The sequence below is a fragment of the Gymnodraco acuticeps genome, unplaced genomic scaffold, assembly GCF_902827175.1.
Source record: "Gymnodraco acuticeps unplaced genomic scaffold, fGymAcu1.1, whole genome shotgun sequence".
Lineage (NCBI taxonomy): Eukaryota > Metazoa > Chordata > Actinopteri > Perciformes > Bathydraconidae > Gymnodraco > Gymnodraco acuticeps.
In genome coordinates, this window is record NW_022990584.1 from 47,825 (window position 1) to 71,597 (window position 23,773).

Below are 23,773 nucleotides of genomic sequence, written 5' to 3' on the forward strand. Positions count from 1 at the left end.
AGAAGAGACATGAAGAAGAGGGGGACACATGTTGATGTAGAAGAGACATGAAGAAGAGGGGACACATGTTGATGTAGAAGAGGACATTGAAGAAGAGGGGACACATGTTGATGTAGAAGAGACATGAAGAAGAGGGACACATGTTGATGAAGAAGAGACATGAAGAAGAGGGGACACATGTTGATGTAGAAGAGACATGAAGAAGAGGGGACACATGTTGATGTAGAAGAGACATGAAGAAGAGGGGACACATGTTGATGTAGAAGAGACATGAAGAAGAGGGAGGACACATGTTGATGTAGAAGAGACATGAAGAAGAGGGGACACATGTTGATGTAGAAGAGACATGAAGAAGAGGGGACACATGTTGATGTAGAAGAGACATGAAGAAGAGGGGACACATGTTGATGTAGAAGAGACATAAGAAGAGGGACACATGTTGATGTAGAAGAGACATGAAGAAGAGGGGACACATGTTGATGTAGAGGAGACATGAAGAAGAGGGGACACATGTTGATGTAGAAGAGACATGAAGAAGAGGGGACACATGTTGATGTAGAAGAGACATGAAGAAGAGGGGACACATGTTGATGTAGAAGAGACATGAAGAAGAGGGGACACATGTTGATGTAAGAAGAGACATGAAGAAGAGGGGACACATGTTGATGTAGAAGAGACATGAAGAAGAGGGGACACATGTTGATGTAAGAAGAGACATGAAGAAGAGGGGACACATGTTGATGTAGAAGAGACATGAAGAAGAGGGGACACATGTTGATGTAGAAGAGACATGAAGAAGAGGGGACACATGTTGATGTAGAAGAGACATGAAGAAGAGGGACCATGTTGATGTAGAAGAGACATGAAGAAGAGAGGACAACATGTTGATGTAGAAGAGACATGAAGAAGAGGGGACACATGTTGATGTAGAAGAGACATGAAGAAGAGGGGACACATGTTGATGTAGAAGAGACATGAAGAAGAGAGGGACACATGTTGATGTAGAAGAGGACATGAAGAAGAGGGGGACACATGTTGATGTAGAAGAGACATGAAAGAAGAGGGGACACATGTTGATGTAGAAGAGACATGAAGAAGAGGGGACACATGTTGATGTAGAAGAGACATGAAGAAGAGGGGACACATGTTGATGTAGAAGAGACATGAAGAAGAGGGGGACACATGTGATGAAAGAAGAGACATGAAGAAGAGGGGACACATGTTGATGTAGAAGAGACATGAAGAAGAGGGGACACATGTTGATGTAGAAGAGACATGAAGAAGAGGGGACACATGTTGATGTAGAAGAGACATGAAGAAGAGGGGGACACATGTTGATGTAGAAGAGACATGAAGAAGAGAGGACACATGTTGATGTAGAAGAGACATGAAGAAGAGGGGACACATGTTGATGTAGAAGAGACATGAAGAAGAGGGGACACATGTTGATTAGAAGAGACATGAAGAAGAGGAGGACACATGTTGATGTAGAAGAGACATGAAGAAGAGGGGACACATGTTGGATGTAGAAGAGACATGAGAAGAGGGGACACATGTTGATGTAGAAGAGACATGAAGAAGAGGGGACACATGTTGATGTAGAAGAGACATGAAGAAGAGGGGACACATGTTGATGTAGAAGAGACATGAAGAAGAGAGGACACATGTTGATGTAGAAGAGACATGAAGAAGAGGGGACACATGTTGATGCAGAAGAGACATGAGAGAAGAGGGGGACACATGTTGATGTAGAAGAGACATGAAGAAGAGGGGACACATGTTGATGTAGAAGAAACATTGAAGAAGAGGGGACACATGTTGATGTAGAGGAGACATGAAGAAGAGGGGACACATGTTGATGTAGAAGAGACATGAAGAAGAGGGGACACATGTTGATGTAGAAGAGACATGAAGAAGAGGGGACACATGTTGATGAAGAAGAGACATGAAGAAGAGGGGACACATGTTGATGTAGAAGAGACATGAAGAAGAGGGGACACATGTTGATGAAGAAGAGACATGAAGAAGAGGGGACACATGTTGATGTAGAAGAGACATGAAGAAGAGGGGACACATGTTGATGTAGAAGAGACATGAAGAAGAGGGGACACATGTTGATGTAGAAGAGACATGAAGAAGAGAGGACACATGTTGATGTAGAAGAGACATGAAGAAAAGGGGACACATGTTGATGTAGAAGAGACATGAAGAAGAGGGGACACATGTTGATGTAGAAGAGACATGAAGAAGAGGGGACACATGTTGATGTAGAGGAGACATGAAGAAGAGGGGACACATGTTGATGTAGAGGAGACATGAAGAAGAGGGGACACATGTTGATGTAGAAGAGACATGAAGAAGAGGGGACACATGTGATGTAGAAGAGACATGAAGAAGAGGGGACACATGTTGATGAAGAAGAGACATGAAGAAGAGGGGACACATGTTGATGTAGAAGAGACATGAAGAAGAGGGGGACACATGTTGATGAAGAAGAGACATGAAGAAGAGGGGACACATGTTGATGTAGAAGAGACATGAAGAAGATGGGGACACCATGTTGATGTAGAAGAGACATGAAGAAGAGGGGACACATGTTGATGTAGAAGAGACATGAAGAAGAGGGGACACATGTTGATGTAGAAGAGACATGAAGAAGAGAGGACACATGTTGATGTAGAAGAGACATTGAAGAAGAGGGGACACATGTTGATGTAGAAGAGACATGAAGAGAGGGGACACATGTTGATGTAGAAGAGACATGAAGAAGAGAGGACACATGTTGATGTAGAAGAGACATGAAGAAGAGGGGACACATGTTGATGTAGAAGAGACATGAAGAAGAGGGGACACATGTTGATGTAGAAGAGACATGAAGAAGAGGGGACACATGTTGATGTAGAAGAGACATGAAGAAGAGGGGACACATGTTGATGTAGAAGAGACATGGAGAAGTGGATTTTGCACAATAGGTGACCTTTTAGTTTTGGCCACTACAGATAGCATTTGTCAAAGTTTTTTTCGTACCTCGCTGGTGAGCTGAGAGTGGATGCTTTTGACGTAGGTCTCGACGCGGTCATCCTTCAGCTCCACGTGGATCGGTCGCGCCAGCCTCATCCCGATGGGACCGGACACTTTGTTGAAGACGGAGACGAGCTCCTCCGCCTGCTCCGCACAGCGGCGAGGGTAGAAGATGGCCCAGATGTTCAGTGGGACCTGAGAGAGAGACAGTTAGTGAAGAAACAGAGATACAGCAGCCATTCACAGGCTCAGGATAATGTGTGTGTTGGAGCTCTTTATCGAGTGTTATTATTAAATAGTTAAACTTTTTCTTGCTGTTTCTGTTTATCAGTCTACCTGCCAGCAGTGTGAACCCAGAAATGTTGAGAACCCCAAAGTTTTATGTTAGAAATGTAAAGTACGGGCACATCGAAACATGTTGGGCACTTTGCACAATTAGCATAAGTTGTGTTAATTAGCAATATGCAGACAATAGCTAAAAAATGACGACAATTTTGGAGTTTATTGAGGATGTTGAATACATTTCTGACATTTGCAGGATGAGATATAATCCTTTTTTTGGTAAAAGATGGCCCAGATGTTCAGTGGGATCTGAGAGAGAGACGGTTAGTGAAGAAACACAGAAATACAGCAGCAATCATGGTCTCAGGATGAATAATGTGTGTTTGATATTGTTGATATTATAATTGCAATACTCCCGGTATTAGAGGGAATTATCTTTTTTTCTTGTATACAATCATAGACAATACAATATTCTCTGTAAGCCTTCTGTAAAATCACAAATACATATTTGTGGATAATACAGAGCAGGTCTTACTATAACCCTGGATCTTAAATGATCTTGGTCTAAACAAATTGATAGTGTTGTATGTAAAATGGGAAGGGGTGTGTCACTAGTAAAAATAATTATCAAATATTTGCCAATGGATGTCAGTAGACAAGTTCTGGATGTTTTGGTTCTGTCGTAGCTTGGTTATTGTTTGGTTATTTGGTCTAGTGCTGCAGAAAAATGACACTGAAATGGTTAAGTGTCAGACAGAGGTCTGTCAGAAATATTACAGTGACTCACTCACCAGATATATTATCACAAAGGTTTATAGCGCAGTATGCACAACATAACTATCAAACACGACATACAATAGAAGGAACGTTTGTATTACCCAAATCTAAATCAAATATGAGACAGAAAACCGTCAGTTACCGAGCCACGATCAGCTGGAACTCTTTACCCGTCCATATCATTCAGGAACCTTCTCAAGTACATTTCAAAAGGTTGTTAATAATTATCTCAGTATTATAAAGTAAAATGTAACTGTCTGTGGCTATGTATCTATTATTATTATTATGTACAATTATTTGTATTTTTTTGTTGGGTGACCATTTTAGTTTCCAGCACTGAAATGCATGAAATTATGTGCTATTTGTTTTGTTTTATGTATGTTTTGTGTGTGTGAGGACCCCAGGAAGAACAGCCAACTAGTGGGGATCCTATAAAGACACACTGACCTTCAAACATGCTATACAGTTTGAACATAAACACCAACAAGGGGGGAATTATCAATTTAGAAAACCTTCACATCATCATTGGAAAATATGGTTAAAATGAGCATTTTCTAGGCGATCTGTAACAAACAAGGAGTTTTTAATGAAGTCAGTAGAATAAGATTTGTAGGCTTGGACTTCCCGGCAGCTCCACAATACTTCATTCAGATATTTACACGTATTTTGGATTTACCCAATATCGCGCTAACTGCGATTTGGATACTCTACTCGTCCATATTGCAATTTATAATAACCGCCCTAGACGAAATGTTGTTACGTTATCATGTGTTCATATGTAATCTTGCAAAGTGTGTTTTTAGAGAGAAACTTCAATAAAGACAGTTAATTGAAGATGTTTTCACTGCAATGGAAAATATGATGGAATTAAGACCTTTTAAACTCTCTAAAGTCTAAAGTGCATCTAATGGCGCGTTTCCACTGCAGGCCTCGCTCGGCCTCGCTCGGTTTGGTTAGGCCTTATTAGGCCCGGCTCACTTTAATGCTGCGCTTCCATTACAGTTTAGGAACTGGGGCAGTTACTATAGTAACGCAGTGTAGGCGGAGCCGTGACGTCATCTTCAATGAGAGCCCCAGAAAAACAACACAGCCGTTAGCTCTTAGCACTCAGAGCTCACAGCTCCTCATATCTGTTCAGAAACTAGACAAAAGTTAAACAAGTACAAACCACAGACTGCCTGTGTCATGGAGAATACAGTCGCTGGTTTATTTATGTCTGTAGGCCGTTGTTGTGAGTGTGGATGGTCTGAGCATATATAACGTTAGCTTAGCCGATCTCCATTCAGAAAACACGCATTTTAAAGGGTTTTTCGCCTGCCGTCTGTCTGCAGACTTGTCAAAGCATTAATTCATGGTTTTCACTAACCGGTATCAGTATGTTGTTACTTCGGCATCATTTTGAAACGTGTATTACAATTAAATCACGGTCAAATATGTTCATCTTGTTGTAGTTGTAGCCCCCTTGCCAGCGATTCTCTCTCTAGCTTAGCATACTCAGCCCGACTCAGCCTGGTTGTTCCTGGCCCTAGAACCACGATTTAGTCGGGCCAGAAAAAAGGTGAAAAAGTAGCCCCGGGCCAAAACTAGGCCAAGTGGAAACGCAACCAAAAACGTGCCCCGCACGGCTCGGCACGCTTAAAGCGAGCTACCCACTGCAGTGGAAACGCGCCATTAGAGTACTTTGATTTCAATGGTATCCACTTGAATCCATTTCTCCCAGTTTTTAGACGCTAAATTCTACAAATCACAAATGAAGAGGAGACAGCAGCAGAGATGTGTTCCCAACACTCACTGAGCTGATTGAACGATCCCTGCAGATCTCTCTGGACCAGGAGACATCGGAGCCGCAGGTGAAAGAGTTGGACTGCAGACAGATGGTCTCCATGGGAAGAACTCTGGCTTGAGCCTGACGAGAGAGAACACATGTCGAAGTTAATGTCAATATATACAACAAATAAAGTGGCCAAGGATCACCTGAAGCGTAAAAAGCAACACATGCATTCAGTGTGTTTGTACATTTTGAATTTAACATGAAATGGGATAAAAAAGGTTTAACACTTTTTTGTTTACTACATCATTCCACATGTACTCTTTCATAGTTGTGATGTGTTCAGCATCAACCTACAATGTATAATTAAAACAAATACAAACCTTTGAATGAGAAGGTGTGTATATATAAAATATTCTTTGAAGTATGAAATGTTGATATAACACTTATACTAATATGTATTTGCTCGTTGTTGGCATATACAGCATGTTTTGTGTTATGCCACATGTATTGTTGATATTATGTTTTGTTCTGTTATGACGCCTTGTGTGGAATGCTTTGGCAATACTATGTATAAAATGTGGTCATGCCAATAAAGCCCCTTTGTATTGTTGGGAAAACACTGAATGTCCTCTTCCAATCTGAGAGTAACATGATAACAAAGGTATCCCAACTGTAGCTGTGAACATGACAGGATGTGTGATTACCTAGAAGAGCATCAGGACTGTTTGAGGCATATGATAGCTATGTGATTAACATGATGAGTCAGCCTCTATGGAGATAGACATATGACAAGCATGCTCATTTCTGACGTGGAGCTAATCTGAAGTAAACATTGAAGACTGCTTTCTATTCCTCCATCTTGTGACGGTGTAACGGAGCGTCCACACTACAGCTTCAAAAAAATCTTGGAGCTGGGCGTGTCTGAAGCTTGGGGATTTTATTCAAGCAACGCGACCAACAACCAATCACATGAATCTCCCGCCCCCGACATACAAAGCAAAAACCCCCGGGGATTTTATGCGAGCAATTAGGGCTGTGCAATTAATCGTATTTTAATCGCGATTACGATTATGGTTTGCGACGATTATGAAAATAGCATAATTGACAAAATATGATTATTTTGTTGGGTGCGCTTTCGCCCCACCCTAAAAGCCCACTCGGCCACGTGGGAGTGACATGTGTTGTGAGTGTTCAGCGCGAGCGAAGATGTCAGAACAAGAGCAGCAACTCGTTAAAAAGAAGGGTACAACTATTTCCACTATTTGGAAGTACTTTGGCTTTCAGGAGTCTGACGTGGAGCAAAACAAAGTACAGTGCAGGATTTGTTACCAGGTTGTGTTGGCACCACACGCTAACACAACCAATCTCTTTAATCATCTGAAATACAACCACAAAGTGCAATACGACCGGGCAGTAATACAACAAAAAGCAGATGCCCGCTCGACTTCATCCACCACATCATCACAGTCATCGATTCAGGACGCATTGTACAGAGCAACGGCCTACGCGACGAGCTCGCAGAGACAGAGATATTACAGGTGCCATTACATTTCACATCGCTAAAGATATGTGCCCAGTTAGCACTGTTAGCAACCAGGGCTTTAAGCAACTTGTCAACACGTTGGACAAGCGTTACGCGATGCCGTCTCGGTATTATTTCAGCAGGTCTGCGCTGCCTGCACTATATGACAAATGCCGTGGGGAAGTTGAGAGAGATGTGGCTTCAGCTGACTACTTTTCCACCACAACGGACCTATGGTCTAGCCCAGGGGTGCCCAACCAGTCGATCGCGAGATGTGTCTAAAAATAGAACAACAATATTCTGTTTTATCGTTAATGTCCTGTAACATAATCTTCCTGTGCCAGAATAATGCACTTGAACGCATCAAAGCTTTGTGATTGGCCGGCGTCACCCCATGTGTCGGGGCGTGGCTGAGGGTCTTCAGTACAGGTGGCAATATCGTCACCTGCTTGCGCTCATCTCTGAAACCAGACCATGTAAACAGCCTGGTGTTTCTTGCGAACAATCTTTAAGAGATGACACGAGCAGCCCTACCAGCATTTGACATGGTGGCCTAGACATTTTTATTTGGTCTTAAATTGTAGTTCAACATTTATTTCCTGTTACTTCTGGACCATGACGGTTGGCCAGCCTTCAACGTTTAACTGAGTGGAATATGTTGAATATGTTTTACCAAAATGTTGGCTATATGTTAAGGAGTGTTCAGTAGGCTGTGACAGTGCACTGCAACATGTTTGATTTCATTTATTTTGGTCTAATTTATTTTTATTTATCATATTAATAATATATGTTTAGTATGGTTTTGGAAGTGTGCTCCAACATATTTGTTGATCTTGTTTATTGGTAAAATATTATTTGTTTTAAAGTTCAATAAATGGTCAATGAATAATCGTCAAAATAATCGTGATATCAATTATTGACCCAAATAATCGTGATTATGATTTTTGCCATAATCGCACAGCCCTACGAGCAATATATATATATATATATATAAACTCCCCAAACAGGCGAAAACCTACCAGTTTCACCCACTGTCTCTGCCACCTCCCTCCATGCCTGGTTCCTCCGGTTTGTATCCCGGTAGGTGAAGAGGGTCTGGTCATACAAAACCGGGTGATTCGCTACGGCGATAATTAGTTTCTCCTCCATCTTTTTTTTGAAATATAGAAATGAACGGCGGGATATCTCTCCCAGCTTAGACGCGGTTTGATTGGCTACGGCTTGAGCTGTCAGATTTTCCGAAACGGGATTTGATTGGCTGGCGCTGGCTACTCGGAAACGGACCGCTATGCTACCCACAATTCAGTTCGGCGAAAAAAAGCGGCAACTTGACGTCACCCCATTCAAAGTGAATGGGCAGATTGAAGCTGTCGACGCTGTAGTGTGGACGGGCCGTAACTCCCTCTCTTGGATATCAGCATGTGAAGGACACTGCTCAGGAACTAGTTGATGCTCTGTATGTGATGACTACTTCCATTCTGGAGAGGATCAGAAACACATGGATCCTGAGGTTGAAGCTCAAGCCGGGGACGAATGATATCTTTCTAACATGTATATAAACCGACCAAGATGATATTGGAGTCGAGGTCCAGGCCCCAGCGGCTCAGCTCCTTCTGACTCTCAGGGTTGGTGCTGATGTTCTTCAGAAGCTGTTTGATGGCGTGCGTGTGCTGCTCTCCGCTCACATTGATGTGCATGGTCAGGTCCTAACGAACAGGAAACATATTATTATATATAGATATATAAACTTAACACAAAAAGTAAGGCAATGTGTGTTTTGGTAGATGATAGCTGTTTGGCATTGGCAGGAGATGTGTCACATTTTTCATGGGCGCACCCCACATACTCAGATCTGCTGCTCATCCCACAAATGCTCGTTCCTCACAAATGTGGCGCCATTGGAAAGGTAAGAAAACAGGCTCTCCAACGGTATAAGATTTATTGCAAACAACAAAGAAATCATCTTCCAAACACAAATTGCCTTTAGTTTATTTTCAGACCTGTATCTCCTAATACGACATATTATTTGTATACAAGAACTAATACTGTATAACATTTGAGCAAATCATCTGGTTTTGAATATCAATATATCCAGAGTTTTGTCTAAACCGGGTAAAAACTTTAAAGTGATGCTAGAAAACATTATTTCTGTTCGTCACAAACTGTTTAATTCTTCCTAAAATAGGAGAATGGTGTCGAAACAGAGCGACAGACAGCTTTGTTTTTACAGAGCTCCGACGTCATGTTGTTGACGTCCGTGGTGCCATCTTGTTTACGGGCGTCATGTTCTCGTGAGAATTGTTATACATCTTATACAAGATCAGCGCCACAGTATCACAGAAAAAAACCCTGATATCTATTAATACTTATACACCACTGTTTGCATTGTGACATCCACATTTACATGTATTTATTAAACACTATTTTATTCCAAAATGAAGTCACAAACCTAGCTTCCCCTAAGATAAATAAAGTATTTGAACTAATATCTAATAATCATAACAAAGCTATACATCCTGTCTAACATAATATATTATAAAAGACCATCACATGTACCTTCATGGCTCTGAAGTCCTTCCTCATTTTGTCTGGGATTCCCGTCATGAAGGAAAGCTCCGGCACGAGCAGAATCTCTCCAGTGATGATTTGCTGCAATAAACATTTTAATACTAAAGTTATCTACACAGCAAGTTGCCTGTCCTCCGACATATTTGTTATTACATTTCCTTCTTTACCATTAAGAAATGATGAGCTAATTGCATGTCTTTTGACTGTTATTGCCATATTGGAGGAGTTTGTTATGTACAAAATATATTAAGGCGAGACACTACAGGTGAATAGAGTACTTTTGTTAACTTAAAGATATCAGCAAGACATTTCTCCAGTTAATTTCTTACATTAAGACAATTGTTTTTTGTATTACAGGTTTTCTGAAATAGCATGTTTAAATATGCAAATGAGCCATTATCTCATTAAATATGCGCACACTTTAACACATTTCAGGAACACAAATCTGAACATTGGATAAAGCCAGGTTCAAAATTCTTGTTTCATTTTGTAGTCATATTAGAATCTAAAGCGTTTACAGAAGGTGTTAGAGAATCATTTGCTTAGGTATTCAACCTTCGACACAGTTCATCGTTTTCTCCTCTCACCGTCTCCTTTCCCACGGCATAGGTCTACGGCCTTGGGTATTGCTGCTATCTCTCTTAAGGAGGAGCAGCTTGGGTGCATTGTTGATGTCAGCTTATCACCGAGCACAAGCTGACATGAGATCGTTTATTATTCAGGGACATCGAGAGCCCTTTCTTTTATCAGGGACGAAGGTTCCCTAGCGAACATTCTTCTCTATGGACGACAGCTCTAGTTAGATTCAGGGTCCATAATTGTTTAGTCTCGCTGATAAAGAATGTTGATTATTACACTGCAAACTAGTTAAAACCTCGAGCTGCAGAAAGAGTTCTTCAGAATTGGTTTGGCAACCGCTGTGTCAGCTCGTGACACACCACCTGTCTTGTGAATTCTCCGGCCGTAACTCCAAATAAACCGCCAGTGTTTGCCATCAAAGCTCCAGCTCTCCTCGTGCCTCTCTGAGTCCTGACTCCAATTGCTTCAGAAGTTTCCCCCACAGAAGGGATTTTGGATATCTCTTTTTATCACTCCATAAATCAGAAAATACTGTCAACAGCCCTAAAATATCAATTTTCGCCATGTTTTTAGGCATAACATGTTATATAATTCAGGCTATGAATGATATATGAACAAACCCTTCTTTAAAAACCTTCAGAATATTGATAGGAATATAACTGGAGGGTTTGGTGTAAGTGCTACTGAAGTGGAAATGTCCTATGTCTCAGAATAGGAGAAATAACTCATTTTGAGAAAACGACCTTTAAAGATTGCTGTGTGGCGCTACCTAAACCCTCCTGTTCTCTGGATCACAGAGAAAGCTAAATCTACAGACACAAACAGACAAACTATAGTAAAATAAACACCTAAATGTGTATTTTGTACGTTTTCATTCCAAAAGCCTGAAAGGAAACGTTTTTGCCTGCCGTGTCTCGCCTTAAGAGGAAATACCAAACAATATGTGTTAAGTAGGGATGGGTATCGTTTGAAATGTATCGATTCCGATTCTGCTTATCGATTCCGGTTCTTATCGATTCCCCGTTTCGATTCCAAAATTGTAAAATAAAAACGTCAAACGTTTAGATAACAAAAATATCTTTATTCTTTTAAGCTTTAACTGAAATTGTTACAAATAAAATATATACATGCAATACAAATGTATTGCACAATAGCTGTGCTTTATTTTAACTGAGCTATGCCTGTGGCGAGCTATTAACAGGCATTACACTGTGCCTTGTCTTTTTTAGTGTAGTGGCGCCTCACTTCAGAGCATTTACCCATCTTTGGTGTTATGAAGTGACTGAGCTCGTGAACTGTCAACGGGGAGGGCGGGGGGAGCCTCGCTGCGGGGCAACTGTGGACCTCTGTCGCCTGTCAGCGCAACTTACATGATGCCGTTTAAAAAAATTGAGGGCGGTGCCGACCGTCAGCGAACGGAGCCGGCGACGACCGGCCGTTCTGTGATTCTCCAGAACACACAGATGGCCAGTCCGCCCTGTATTCTACCGGGTCACCGCGGCGCAGACGGACCCGCTGGAATACAGGGTCTACCGCGTTTAGGAACCGTTAAGCAGAACCGAAAAGGTGTATTTTGTACGGGTACCCGGTCTCCGGCATTTTCTTATCGGTTCCCAACCCTAGTGTTAAGTCTGCACACTATGGTTTGTAGGCCAGGATATCTGACCAGCTTCACAAAACTTCATTCAAAATTAAATGTTAACACATATTGAGCCTTTATAAATATTGTGATTCTGGTACAACTTAGAATCATCATAACCTATAGTATTCATTTCTACATGTATATAACAAGTATAGATAAAGTAGGTTGTTGAAGCAAAAACAGAGTGCTTCTCACATTGGATCAAATCTAAACAGCTGGATATGACAATCCTAATGAACCTAATTATGTTGTGTCTTTCTAGTCATTGCTATGAACTATTGTAGCCACAAGATGGCATTCTCATGCAAGAGTTCCTGTCAGCCGAGTGATCTCCTGTACAGAGAATCACTTTGTTTAGCAAAGGCTAAAGCATTTCCTAATGTTTAAATCACAAACCACCTCAGACATAATCAAAGCTTAACGATGTAACCCATGTAAAAACAACCGGCTATACATGCACATATTCACACTTTGATGAAGGTCATATTGTTGTCTTGCACTATTTTATTTCTATTCTGTTATTTCTTGAACTATTTGATTGGTTTTATTAGTTTGATGTGCTATATACACATTATGTTGCATTGTTGGAGGAGCCTAGGACTATAGTTTAATACGTGTTATCTACACTGTAGGCCCTGTGCACATGACAATAAAGCCTAGAATTGAATCTGACATGTTTACTAATACTTGTATTTTCCTTGTGTTCATTCTGTCCTGTATTTCTCTTATTCCATTGCTGCTTGAACACCTGACCTTCCTATGGGGATCAATACAAGCCCATCTAATCTTAACATATCACACAGACATGCAACTATACCCTCACTGGCCACTTTATTAGGTACACCTGTTCACCTGCTCGTTAAGGCAAATATCTAATCAGCCAATCACATGGCAGCAACTCAATGCATGGTGAAGACGACCTGGTGAAGAGCATCAGAACGGGGACGAAACGTGACTTAAGTTTAGGGCTGCACGATGTTGGGGAAAAATCTAATTGCGATTTTTCTGACAAATATTGCGATTCGATTTGCGATATTTGTTTTTAAGCGACTCAACGTAAGTTTATTGTAAAATGTGGCCATAACTCCGGCTAGGAAGGTTGCATCAACGTGCTCCCGTCTCTAGCACCCCCGCAGCCCGAGCGAAAGAACTAAACTTACATGAAACTTCCGTTGGCTTGCTTTAAAGTCAAGCTTCAGTTTAAGATTCACCCTGAAATAGAAACATGTGATGGAGCATCACTAACCTGACTCAGGTGGTTCACCAAACCATCTCATGCCCCGGCCACACGAGGACGAAAACGGTCGTTTATGTTACTGTTTAGTGTCATATAGACCGTTCGGCCACACGAGGACGACCGAATACGGCACTAAACGACTGCGTAAACGATAACGGGTCCCAAGGTGGATAGAACGGCATACGCAACGCTCTGGGGGGTCCAACGGCTCCGTGTGTACGCCCTATACGATCATTTTCTGATAATGATGAGGCAATAGCCCCGCCTCTCCCCACCTCTGCTGCTCACCCCCGCGTCAAAGTAAACTGCACACTGAATTCAGATTATTTATCTTTCTCTCGATATGGACATAAACGCGAGAGAAGTCTAATCTGACAGGACGGAGACACCTCTCAAACTACCTAAACTAGTTATAAATATGTTTATTTTTACTGTCGGCCGGGTCACTCATTACTGGATCAGCTGCTGCATGAGACAGACACTGGCGCTGTCCAAAGAGAGGGTGGAAAAAGAGAGGCTCCGTGTATTTTTATTATTATATTATAGAGTCGTTATTCATTTGTTTTAAAGCTCAATAAATAACAAAGAAGACCTTTGACCGGCACTTTTATAATTTTGTCGGAAGGTTTAAACTTTAATTCACGTTGACTGGCGAAAAACTCTGCCCGGTTCCCTCGGCCCCCACCGCGGAGAATAAACAGAAGGGCAACCATGACAACCATGCTTCTTCGCTGCTTTTGTGGAGGAAGTTACAGCGCCACGTGCAGGCTCCTGCATATGTACTGCAGCTTCTCCAGCGGTTGGAGCTAAACGGAGCTGTCTCGTGTGGGCAGACACTATCCGGATAGCTATCCGTGTGGACGGAAGCTTGTTTGCGATTGCGTTAATCCTATGCGTTTAGCCGTTTTCGTCCTCGTGTGGCCGGGGTCTAAAGCTCCATTGGAAGCCATTTGGAAAGGGCAGGCACTTTCAAAAGCACTTGGCAGGTGATTGGATCAATCTGTCTATCACCTTCTATCATGGGCCACTTCTGATTGGTTAACAATGGCTGGTACATGTGGAGCACAGCACTTCTGATTGGTGTGACTGACACACAAGAAGAAAAAAAAAAAATGGCTTTGCGATTTGATAATCGTATCATTTAAAATCGCGATTTCGATTTAAAATCGATTAATCGTTCAGCCCTACTTAAGTTACTTTGACCGTGACGTGGTTGTTGGTTTTTCAGGAAGTGCTGATCTACTGGGAATCTCTAGGGTTTACAGAGAAAGGTCAGAAAAAGGAGAAATATTTGGCTAAAAGTAAAGTGAAGCAAAAGAGAGTTTCTACCTTTCCTCCTGGCTTGGCCCTCTCCTTCGGGCGATGCATGAGCAGCGGTTGGTCCATCTCTTTAATTGTAATCCCGTAGTTCTTGCTGTAAAAAGCACAAGAAATTGCAATAAATACACATGTAAGTAACAGTTGAGGCTTCATCGCTGCTCTTAATTAAAGGTCCCCTATTATACTGTTTTTCATCAATATATCACAGGTCTCAGATATATACAGAGCCTGTCTCTGATTGGCTGAAACACCAAACAGATCATTGCAGCATTACCCATAATCCCCTCTGTTTCAGCCCTGTTTCCAAAGTGCTGATTCTCTGTCTGTTACTTTAGATGAAAAATAAGGAGCCCCTCCCCACGCCCCTCTGAGAGACATTTGGTTACAAAGAACTCAATGGTGCTCTAGAGGAGATTCAGGTGATAAGGGGGGGGGGGGGGGGGGGTGTTACCTTGGTGGTGATTGGCTAATGGTTACACAAGACAACACATCGTTATGACATCATAAAGTGACTAAAATCTGATCAGCTCATTTTCAGACAGGTTTTTATAGAAATGGATCAAAAAGAGAGAGAATCTTTGTTCCTGAAACTTTCAGAGTCTCTTTACACAGAGGGGACACATGTTGATGTAGAAGAGACATGAAGAAGAGGGGACACATGTTGATGTAGAAGAGACATGGAGAAGAGGGGACACATGTTGATGTAGAAGAGACATGAAGAAGAGGGGACACATGTTGATGTAGAAGAGACATGAAGAAGAGGGGACACATGTTGATGTAGAGGAGACATGAAGAAGAGGGGACACATGTTGATGTAGAAGAGACATGAAGAAGAGGGGACACATGTTGATGTAGAGGAGACATGAAGAAGAGGGGACACATGTTGATGTAGAAGAGACATGAAGAAGAGGGGACACATGTGATGTAGAAGAGACATGAAGAAGAGGGGACACATGTTGATGTAGAAGAGACATGGAGAAGAGGGGACACATGTTGATGTAGAAGAGACATGAAGAAGAGGGGACACATGTTGATGTAGAAGAGACATGAAGAAGAGGGGACACATGTTGATGTAGAAGAGACATGAAGAAGAGGGGACACATGTTGATGTAGAAGAGACATGAAGAAGAGGGGACACATGCTGATGTAGAAGAGACATGAAGAAGAGGGGACACATGTTGATGTAGAAGAGACATGAAGAAGAGGGGACACATGTTGATGTAGGAGAGACATGAAGAAGAGGGGACACATGTTGATGTAGAAGAGACATGAAGAAGAGGGGGACACATGTTGATGTAGAAGAGACATGAAGAAGAGGGGACACATGTTGATGTAAGAAGAGACATGAAGAAGAGGGGGACACATGTTGATGTAGAAGAGACATGAAGAAGAGGGGACACATGTTGATGTAGAAGAGACATGAAGAAGAGGGGACACATGCTGATGTAGAAGAGACATGAAGAAGAGGGGACACATGTTGATGTAGAAGAGACATGAAGAAGAGGGGACACATGTTGATGTAGGAGAGACATGAAGAAGAGGGGACACATGTTGATGTAGAAGAGACATGAAGAAGAGGGGACACATGTTGATGTAGAAGAGACATGGAGAAGAGGGGACACATGTTGATGTAGAAGAGACATGAAGAAGAGGGGACACATGTTGATGTAGAAGAGACATGAAGAAGAGGGGACACATGTTGATGTAGAAGAGACATGAAGAAGAGGGGACACATGTTGATGTACAAGAGACATGAAGAAGAGGGGACACATGTTGATGAAGAAGAGACATGAAGAAGAGGGGACACATGCTGATGTAGAAGAGACATGAAGAAGAGGGGACCCATGTTGATGGAGAAGAGACATGAAGAAGAGGGGACACATGTTGATGAAGAAGAGACATGGAGAAGAGGGGACACATGTTGATGTAGAAGAGACATGAAGAAGAGGGGACACATGTTGATGTAGAAGAGACATGAAGAAGAGGAGACACATGTTGATGAAGAAGAGACATGAAGAAGAGGGGACACATGTTGATGTAGAAGAGACATGAAGAAGAGGGGACACATGTTGATGTAGAAGAGACATGAAGAAGAGGGGACACATGTTGATGTAGAAGAGACATGAAGAAGAGGGGACCACATGTTTGATGTAGAAGAGACATGAAGAAGAGGGGACACATGTTGATGTAGAAGAGACATGAAGAAGAGGGGACACATGTTGATGTACAAGAGACATGAAGAAGAGGGGGACACATGTTGATGAAGAAGAGACATGAAGAAGAGGGGACACATGCTGATGTAGAAGAGACATGAAGAAGAGGGGACACATGTTGATGTAGAAGAGACATGAAGAAGAGGGGACACATGTTGATGTAGAAGAGACATGAAGAAGAGGGGACACATGTTGATGAAGAAGAGACATGAAGAAGAGGGGACACATGCTGATGTAGAAGAGACATGAAGAAGAGGGGACACATGTTGATGTAGAAGAGACATGAAGAAGAGGGGACACATGTTGATGTAGAAGAGACATGAAGAAGAGGGGACACACGTTGATGTAGAGGAGACATGAAGAAGAGGGGACACATGTTGATGTAGAAGAGACATGAAGAAGAGGGGACACACGTTGATGTAGAAGAGACATGGAGAAGTGGATTTTGCACAATAGGAGACCTTTAATGTATCCTAGGCTTGGGTTCCTGCTCAGTGTTCAGAGTGAAACTCACCTGTAGTATTCCACAAAGGTGGTTTGGGTGCCGTCCATCAAAGTGAACGTGTCTTTGGGCGACTTGTCCCACTCGATGCTGTCGATACGGTACGTGCGGTTGTTGTATCGCGTGATGACAATGTTTCCGATGAGCTCTTTGGTGCATTCGTCCTGGAAGTACTCCGTGCAGTCTTGGTACATTACGTTCCTGGAAGACATCCATTTTTACTTTAAATAGAAAAGCTACATAGTGTCTTTTGGCCTTTCCAGGAAAAGGGCAAACCTAGGACAAGGATGTTCTTTTTATAAATAATATATAGATGAAATAATCACTGCCCTCCAGCTCACCTTTCATTCCCACAGGAAGGGGTTATAGTGGTCGGGAGAATTGACTGTTTAATCTCGGAGGACAGATGCACTAACAAGGTCTTCTCTTAAAACCTGGTGTTCAAATATGTATGACTATACCACAGAATATGACATTTATATAGCTCTGCAAGGCCTGGTCATGGCACAATGTTTAAATTTGTATGAACATGTCTAGAGGACATACAAAAGTAAACATGATAAAAGATGTCCTCATATTTATTTTATAAAATGACAAGGCAAGTGTAGCATATCACCAACAAATGGAAATTGCTTCAAGCTTTTAGGCCAGCCTTTTAACCCTCGAACAAATTACGATATCTTCACTTCTAAAAGGGGAAAATTAATAATCTTTGTTCTCAAAGTAATGATAAACCTGTGAGTTGGATGTAGAAGAGTCAGAATAAATATAGAATTGTTTTTATTTTAAAGTAAATTCAGATTGAACATAGTAAACATTTTTAAATGATAGTGTCCGTCCAAAAAGAAAACATTAGTTATAGTGAAAACCACCCTTGAATGATGGGATGGTACTAAAAGCTTTAGGAATCCAAACTATAACTTATAATAAGTACCCTGTATCAAGATTGAGATTATTATAATTTGAGAGGAAATCTACATTTGAAACAACTCAAGGTCAGAACTACTCTGAGAAGTATGAGTTTAACAATCTGTGGGGTGATTGTATGGAATGGTTTGAGCAGGAGTTAAAGCATAATTCAGTTTAAAAGGATGCACAGAAACACTTTTTTGGAAAAATATGAGAATGAAGAAAGGTGATTGAAGATGAGAAATGATTGTGTACGTATACATGTAAATGTATGTAGGAATAACTTGCATAATGATTTAAAGGACAATCATGGATCAAGTAAGGGGTGGGAATTAATAAGCATTTGCTTCCTCCTGCTCCCTTTCGGACACATGATTTATTATTATTATTAATATGAAGACATTTTTAGTTTTTTGTTGAACATACAAATATTACCATGAATGTGGATAATTACTGTATTATAACAATACGGTATTCTGTTTTTCACATTTGTTATTTGTTAATCTGTTCGAAATAAAGACTGAAAATGAAATGAAACAAGTGACATTTGACCTTTTTAGAGAGATTTAGAAAAAAAACCCACCTTTGGGGTCATTTGGGTGGATTTGTCGTTTCTCTGGAACCCATTGGTCGATTTTGGTGATTGACATCTCTTTTTAACCGTCAGAGCCAATAGAATCGAAGGGGAAGTTCCACATACACACACACGTTACCATTGAGGAATGAGTGTGACGCGCACGCTGTCGAAAGCTATGTTACGCTCTGAAAACTGAAACCTGAAACCTAGGCTCAAACTAGTATCCTCCTCACAAATCCCTGCGTAAGCTCCAACTGGTCCAAAACGCAGCCGCCCGTATCATTACCAGAACTCCTTCCACTAATCATATCACTCCGGTTCTCCAACAACTCCATTGGCTCCCCGTTAAATACCGCATAGATTTTAAAGTGTTGCTCCTCACCTTCAAGGCCCTTCACTCTTGCACCTCCATATCTCTCTGAACTCCTTCACACCCTCCCTCTCGTGCCCTCCGATCCTCCTCTGCCTTCCAGCTCACTGTACCTTCTGCCCGCCTGACCACTATGGGGTCAAGAGCCTTCAGCCCCCCGTCTCTGGAACTCTCTCCCACAAGACATCCGCAATATGGACTCACTCTCGACCTTCAAATCCAGCCTGAAAACACACCTTTTTAAACTGGCGTATTCAATATCTTAATCATTTCTCTAAACTGATTGTTGTTTTTAAGTCTTGTATTACTGTGTGATCTTACTGGGTGTCCTTGAGAGCTTTGAAAGGCGCCCATAAATAAAATGCATTATTATTATTATTAAATATGAAGATGTATTATCAGTAGGGATGCACGATATTGGTTTTTTGAAACCGATACCGATAACTTCCTGCTTCTCAAGACCGATAATAAAAAAAAATGAACGCCACTAATTATTTTAACGCGATTAACGCATGTGTATTTTTTTTCCTCGGCCGCCCCGTAGTTTCAGAGCGCATCGAGTTTAAAATACCATCTAGCTGATGCTGACAGCCCGCTTGCTGCAGACCACACTTCCACGCTCACCGGCAGGCACCGACTGGCCATCTGGAGGACCGGGAGGGTGTGTGTATGTGTGGCCCGAGCGAGCGAGAGAGAGACCTTACGTGTATTGTTGTTGTTAGCATCTGGTGCTAGCTAACTGCGCTAACGGATATACGGAGCCGTTTAAATGAAAACAGAGGAGCGACATTTCGCCACAACTGCGCCGAGCACTTGACTTTATGCAGGAAGCCAGACAGTGGGACATTGTACGAGAAGTCAGCACACTCAGCACGGATAGTGCGCAACATGATTGCAGCGTCCAGGCAGCTCCGGTTCGAGCATATGCCTTGAGTTGCACATAGCTCCAATGCCCATACCACCGACGACATGTTCGTTTACTGTCCTGGCTTCACGGCCGCACACCATTTACGTCACAGCCAGGCATGAGTTAGGGAGCGCTGGATTTGTGAAGAACTCCCCTCTTCCTAAACCACTAATACCACAGTACTGGCAAAACGGGAGGAGCCGAGTGAAAAACAAGCGCCCCTCATCCCAATCCACCCAAAAAATATATTGTATATTATCGGGGCTATTAATACTGGTATCGGGTTTATCGGGATGACGTCATAATTCCTAATATCGGGCCGATAATTATCGTGCATCCCTAATTATCAGGAATAATTTCAAAGTGACACAGACACATTGGATTAACCTTCAGCAGTGTTTTTAATCGCTTTGATGCCATTGAACACGACTTTTGATCAGAACAACAGCTAAGGTAATCTGTGTTTCCTCCGTGAAGCTACGATGTCTGTTTTCGCTTCCCCTGTCGTTCTGATCGCTCAGTGATGATACTTATACGTCTGGAATCTGTGGAATCTCAGCTTGCTAATCGATATCTTGTTTGTGCAGATCTGATAAGTAATAAGGGTATTTTACCTTGAGTTCTGTGCTAACTGCAGCTTCATTTTTTATTTAGCTAAAAATGGTTCATATCGTCAGTTAGCTGAGTTGAGTGACACATTCATAGTTTATTAAATGTTAATCGTATAAATAAAGTGTCATAAGTTTGACATAAGAACATGAATGCATCTGTAAACTTGCCACTGTTTGAATGCTTTACATTTGTTTCATTACATTACATGTCACTTGTTAGATGCTTTTATCCAAAGCGACTTACATGTGCAAGTCATGAGCAAGCCTCAAGTCTTGACCTACAAGTATCAAGCAAGTCCCAAGTCACTGTGGTGAGAGTCAAGCAAGTCAAGTCAAGTCATACAAAAGTCTGATGAATAAGCCCAGTTTCCGCATTTAAATCAGTTCAAAGACAGTGGTTATGAAAATGGATTCAACCCACACTATGATCTTCATTATATACACAGTTAATCATTTGAAATCTAATTTAGACCGATGACAATCATATTAGATTCATATTAACCCTAGAACTGCAGACAATAAAGCTAGGACTCAAAAAGTCTGTTAAAAAAGGCAGAATTCCAGGTAAGAAAATCATATATGGCATTTGCCACATATTTAATTTAAATGTCTGTTAACACTAGAACCGCCAACAGCGTCAGCACCTACATACATATCACCCAATCACGTTTTTAGAAAAAACTAAACGTAATATCTCAATACAAAAACAAATGTTTAATTTTAAACAGTCAAGTCCTTTCAAGTCATCTGTCTCAAGCTTAAGTCAAGTCTCAAGTCATGAATACCAAGTCAAAGTCAAGTCTTTTATCAATGTTAGTCAAGCAAGTCTCAAGTCAAAAAATATGCGACTCGAGTCAAGTCATGTGACTCGAGTCCCCACCTCTGCTCAATACTGTGCACTTTGGGGTGAAGTGTCTCAGGGACACAACGACATGCTGACTGCAGTGGGGTTTGAACCTGTGCTCCCCTGATCCCAACACCAACGCACTAACCCACTACGCCTCCCCACACGTGTCCTATATTTCGTTTTCTGTATACAACTTCTTACACTACATTTTTCTCTACCCTGCTGATGTCCCTGCCTTCATATCGGTAGCTATTTCTTTACTCGTTTGCTTTATTATCATAAATACAATAATTCACTTATTACAGGGGTAACAACAAACGTACTTTATCTTAACCTGGTGTACTTATTTGTACTTTTACTTGCCTTTTATTTGATATGCAAGGCTACTCTTTTGCATTTAATCCGCACTGTACCTTTGCTGCTGTAAAGCCGTGCATTTCAAATATGTCTGATTCCTTTGATTTTAAGCTGTATAAACTCACATGACATTCAGCACCGAGTCATTCCTCAGGACTTTGTGCGACACGTCCACGTTCAGGTACATGCCTCCATCTGTGCGCTTGATAGCGGTTGAATAACCTGGCCACACTTGCAGCCTACACACACACACACACACACACACACACACACACACACACACACACACACACACACACACACACACACACACACACACACACACACACACACACACACACACACACACACACAGGATAATTAATGGACCTGATTTGAAATGGAGTATACGCTCTAATGTTCAAATACGTCTCCGTACTTACCGGTGTTTTCCAAGGACGACGGCGCTCTCTGGATCGTAATGATTTCGACCGACAAGCTTCAGCCCGACGATTTTCATTACCCTTGAAATACAAAGAGAAGGTGCCGAGTCATTTCCTGTCAGTGGACCATCCTGATAGAAACGTAATAGTAGCATTATGCATAAAAGGGACAAAGTTTGGCTTCGGTTATTCCATTAAAAGGGCTTTTAAGATAATATAAGAAGTACTTTATTGAGCCCAATTTGGGAAATGTTGCAATGCAGAAGCATAAAAGACAAGGCATTGCACATATGAATACAGGGTTCCTGCAGGTTTCACCAACTGAAATGTAAGACTTTTTAAGACCACTTTGAATAGAATTTAAGACCAATTTCACAGCAAGAAAGTATGAAGGAAAATTGCTATGAAAGAAGAAATACGTCCCATAATTGCTTACAAAGTAAATGTATTCACGTTCAACATAAGAACGATGACTGAACATAACAGCACATGTTGTTGCGGGATCTTACATTGGACACAATTGATGCTCCCGAAGCGTTGGCGAAAACAGAAGAGATGGGAGGCGTTTGGAATTGATTTTTTTATTTGGGTCTTGTGTTTCTCTGACTGACCGTGAGATTGTAAAGCCTTTACCCCCAATGTTCCGAGTTTAACCGCTTTCTTGGCAAAAGTTGCAGCGGGCTTCAAACACGATCCCCTCCCCTGGTTTCAACCAAGCACTAAATTCGATGTTTTCCAACCAAAAACGTACATATGTATTTGTAAGTAGATTCGAAGATGCCTGAGTTTCTGACTGCCGCTAGCTGAAGCTTGGTTGGTTGCTAGGTTACCAATTATAGATTGGAGCGACTGTCACAAAACTTATTTCCCCCCAGCATAAATACATAATTTTTATTCAGATTAAACCATTTAAACTTTGCATTTAATATATCCTATGTTTGGGTTTTGTCTGTTAACACAATATAAAAATACTAATTGTAGAACAAATCATTTTTTCCCGCCTCACTGATAAAAGATAACGAGTCTTCCTGGTTAAATAAATTGCCATTACCTTTTATGTCAACAGTGTTAATTGTATGGAGTTATAGCAAAGCAGAACACCACCGATCTGCCTATGAACACACATGTGCTTTACCTTGATCATTTTACATAATAATCCAAAGTGCTCATTCTCTGACAAAAACAGTGTAGGATTATTATTAAAATACCTCCTGAGCACCACATTGTAGAACGGGATGCATAGATCCGAGTTTGGTGGCAAAATCTTCGTCATCTGGACTCGTATATCTATTTCCTCGTTATCGGTTCGTCTCACACTCTTGAGATGAACCACCTGTAG

The 23,773-nt window shown here is 41.5% G+C and overlaps 1 protein-coding gene across 2 annotated transcripts in view; it reads right to left on the reverse strand.

The window, feature by feature from the left end:
- piwil2 (piwi-like RNA-mediated gene silencing 2) overlaps positions 1 to 23,773 on the reverse strand; it is a 60,893-nt gene that overhangs the window by 22,030 nt on the left and 15,090 nt on the right. For both annotated transcript variants that reach the window (XM_034228393.1, XM_034228394.1), the window contains exons 9-17: positions 23,643 to 23,767; positions 22,435 to 22,515; positions 22,138 to 22,251; positions 17,447 to 17,635; positions 14,729 to 14,813; positions 9,930 to 10,022; positions 8,939 to 9,079; positions 5,873 to 5,986; positions 3,028 to 3,216 (exon numbers count right to left, since the gene is read on the reverse strand). In XM_034228393.1, coding sequence (XP_034084284.1) covers positions 3,028 to 3,216; positions 5,873 to 5,986; positions 8,939 to 9,079; positions 9,930 to 10,022; positions 14,729 to 14,813; positions 17,447 to 17,635; positions 22,138 to 22,251; positions 22,435 to 22,515; positions 23,643 to 23,767 — 1,131 coding nt within the window. The remainder of the gene's footprint in view (positions 1 to 3,027; positions 3,217 to 5,872; positions 5,987 to 8,938; positions 9,080 to 9,929; positions 10,023 to 14,728; positions 14,814 to 17,446; positions 17,636 to 22,137; positions 22,252 to 22,434; positions 22,516 to 23,642; positions 23,768 to 23,773) is intronic.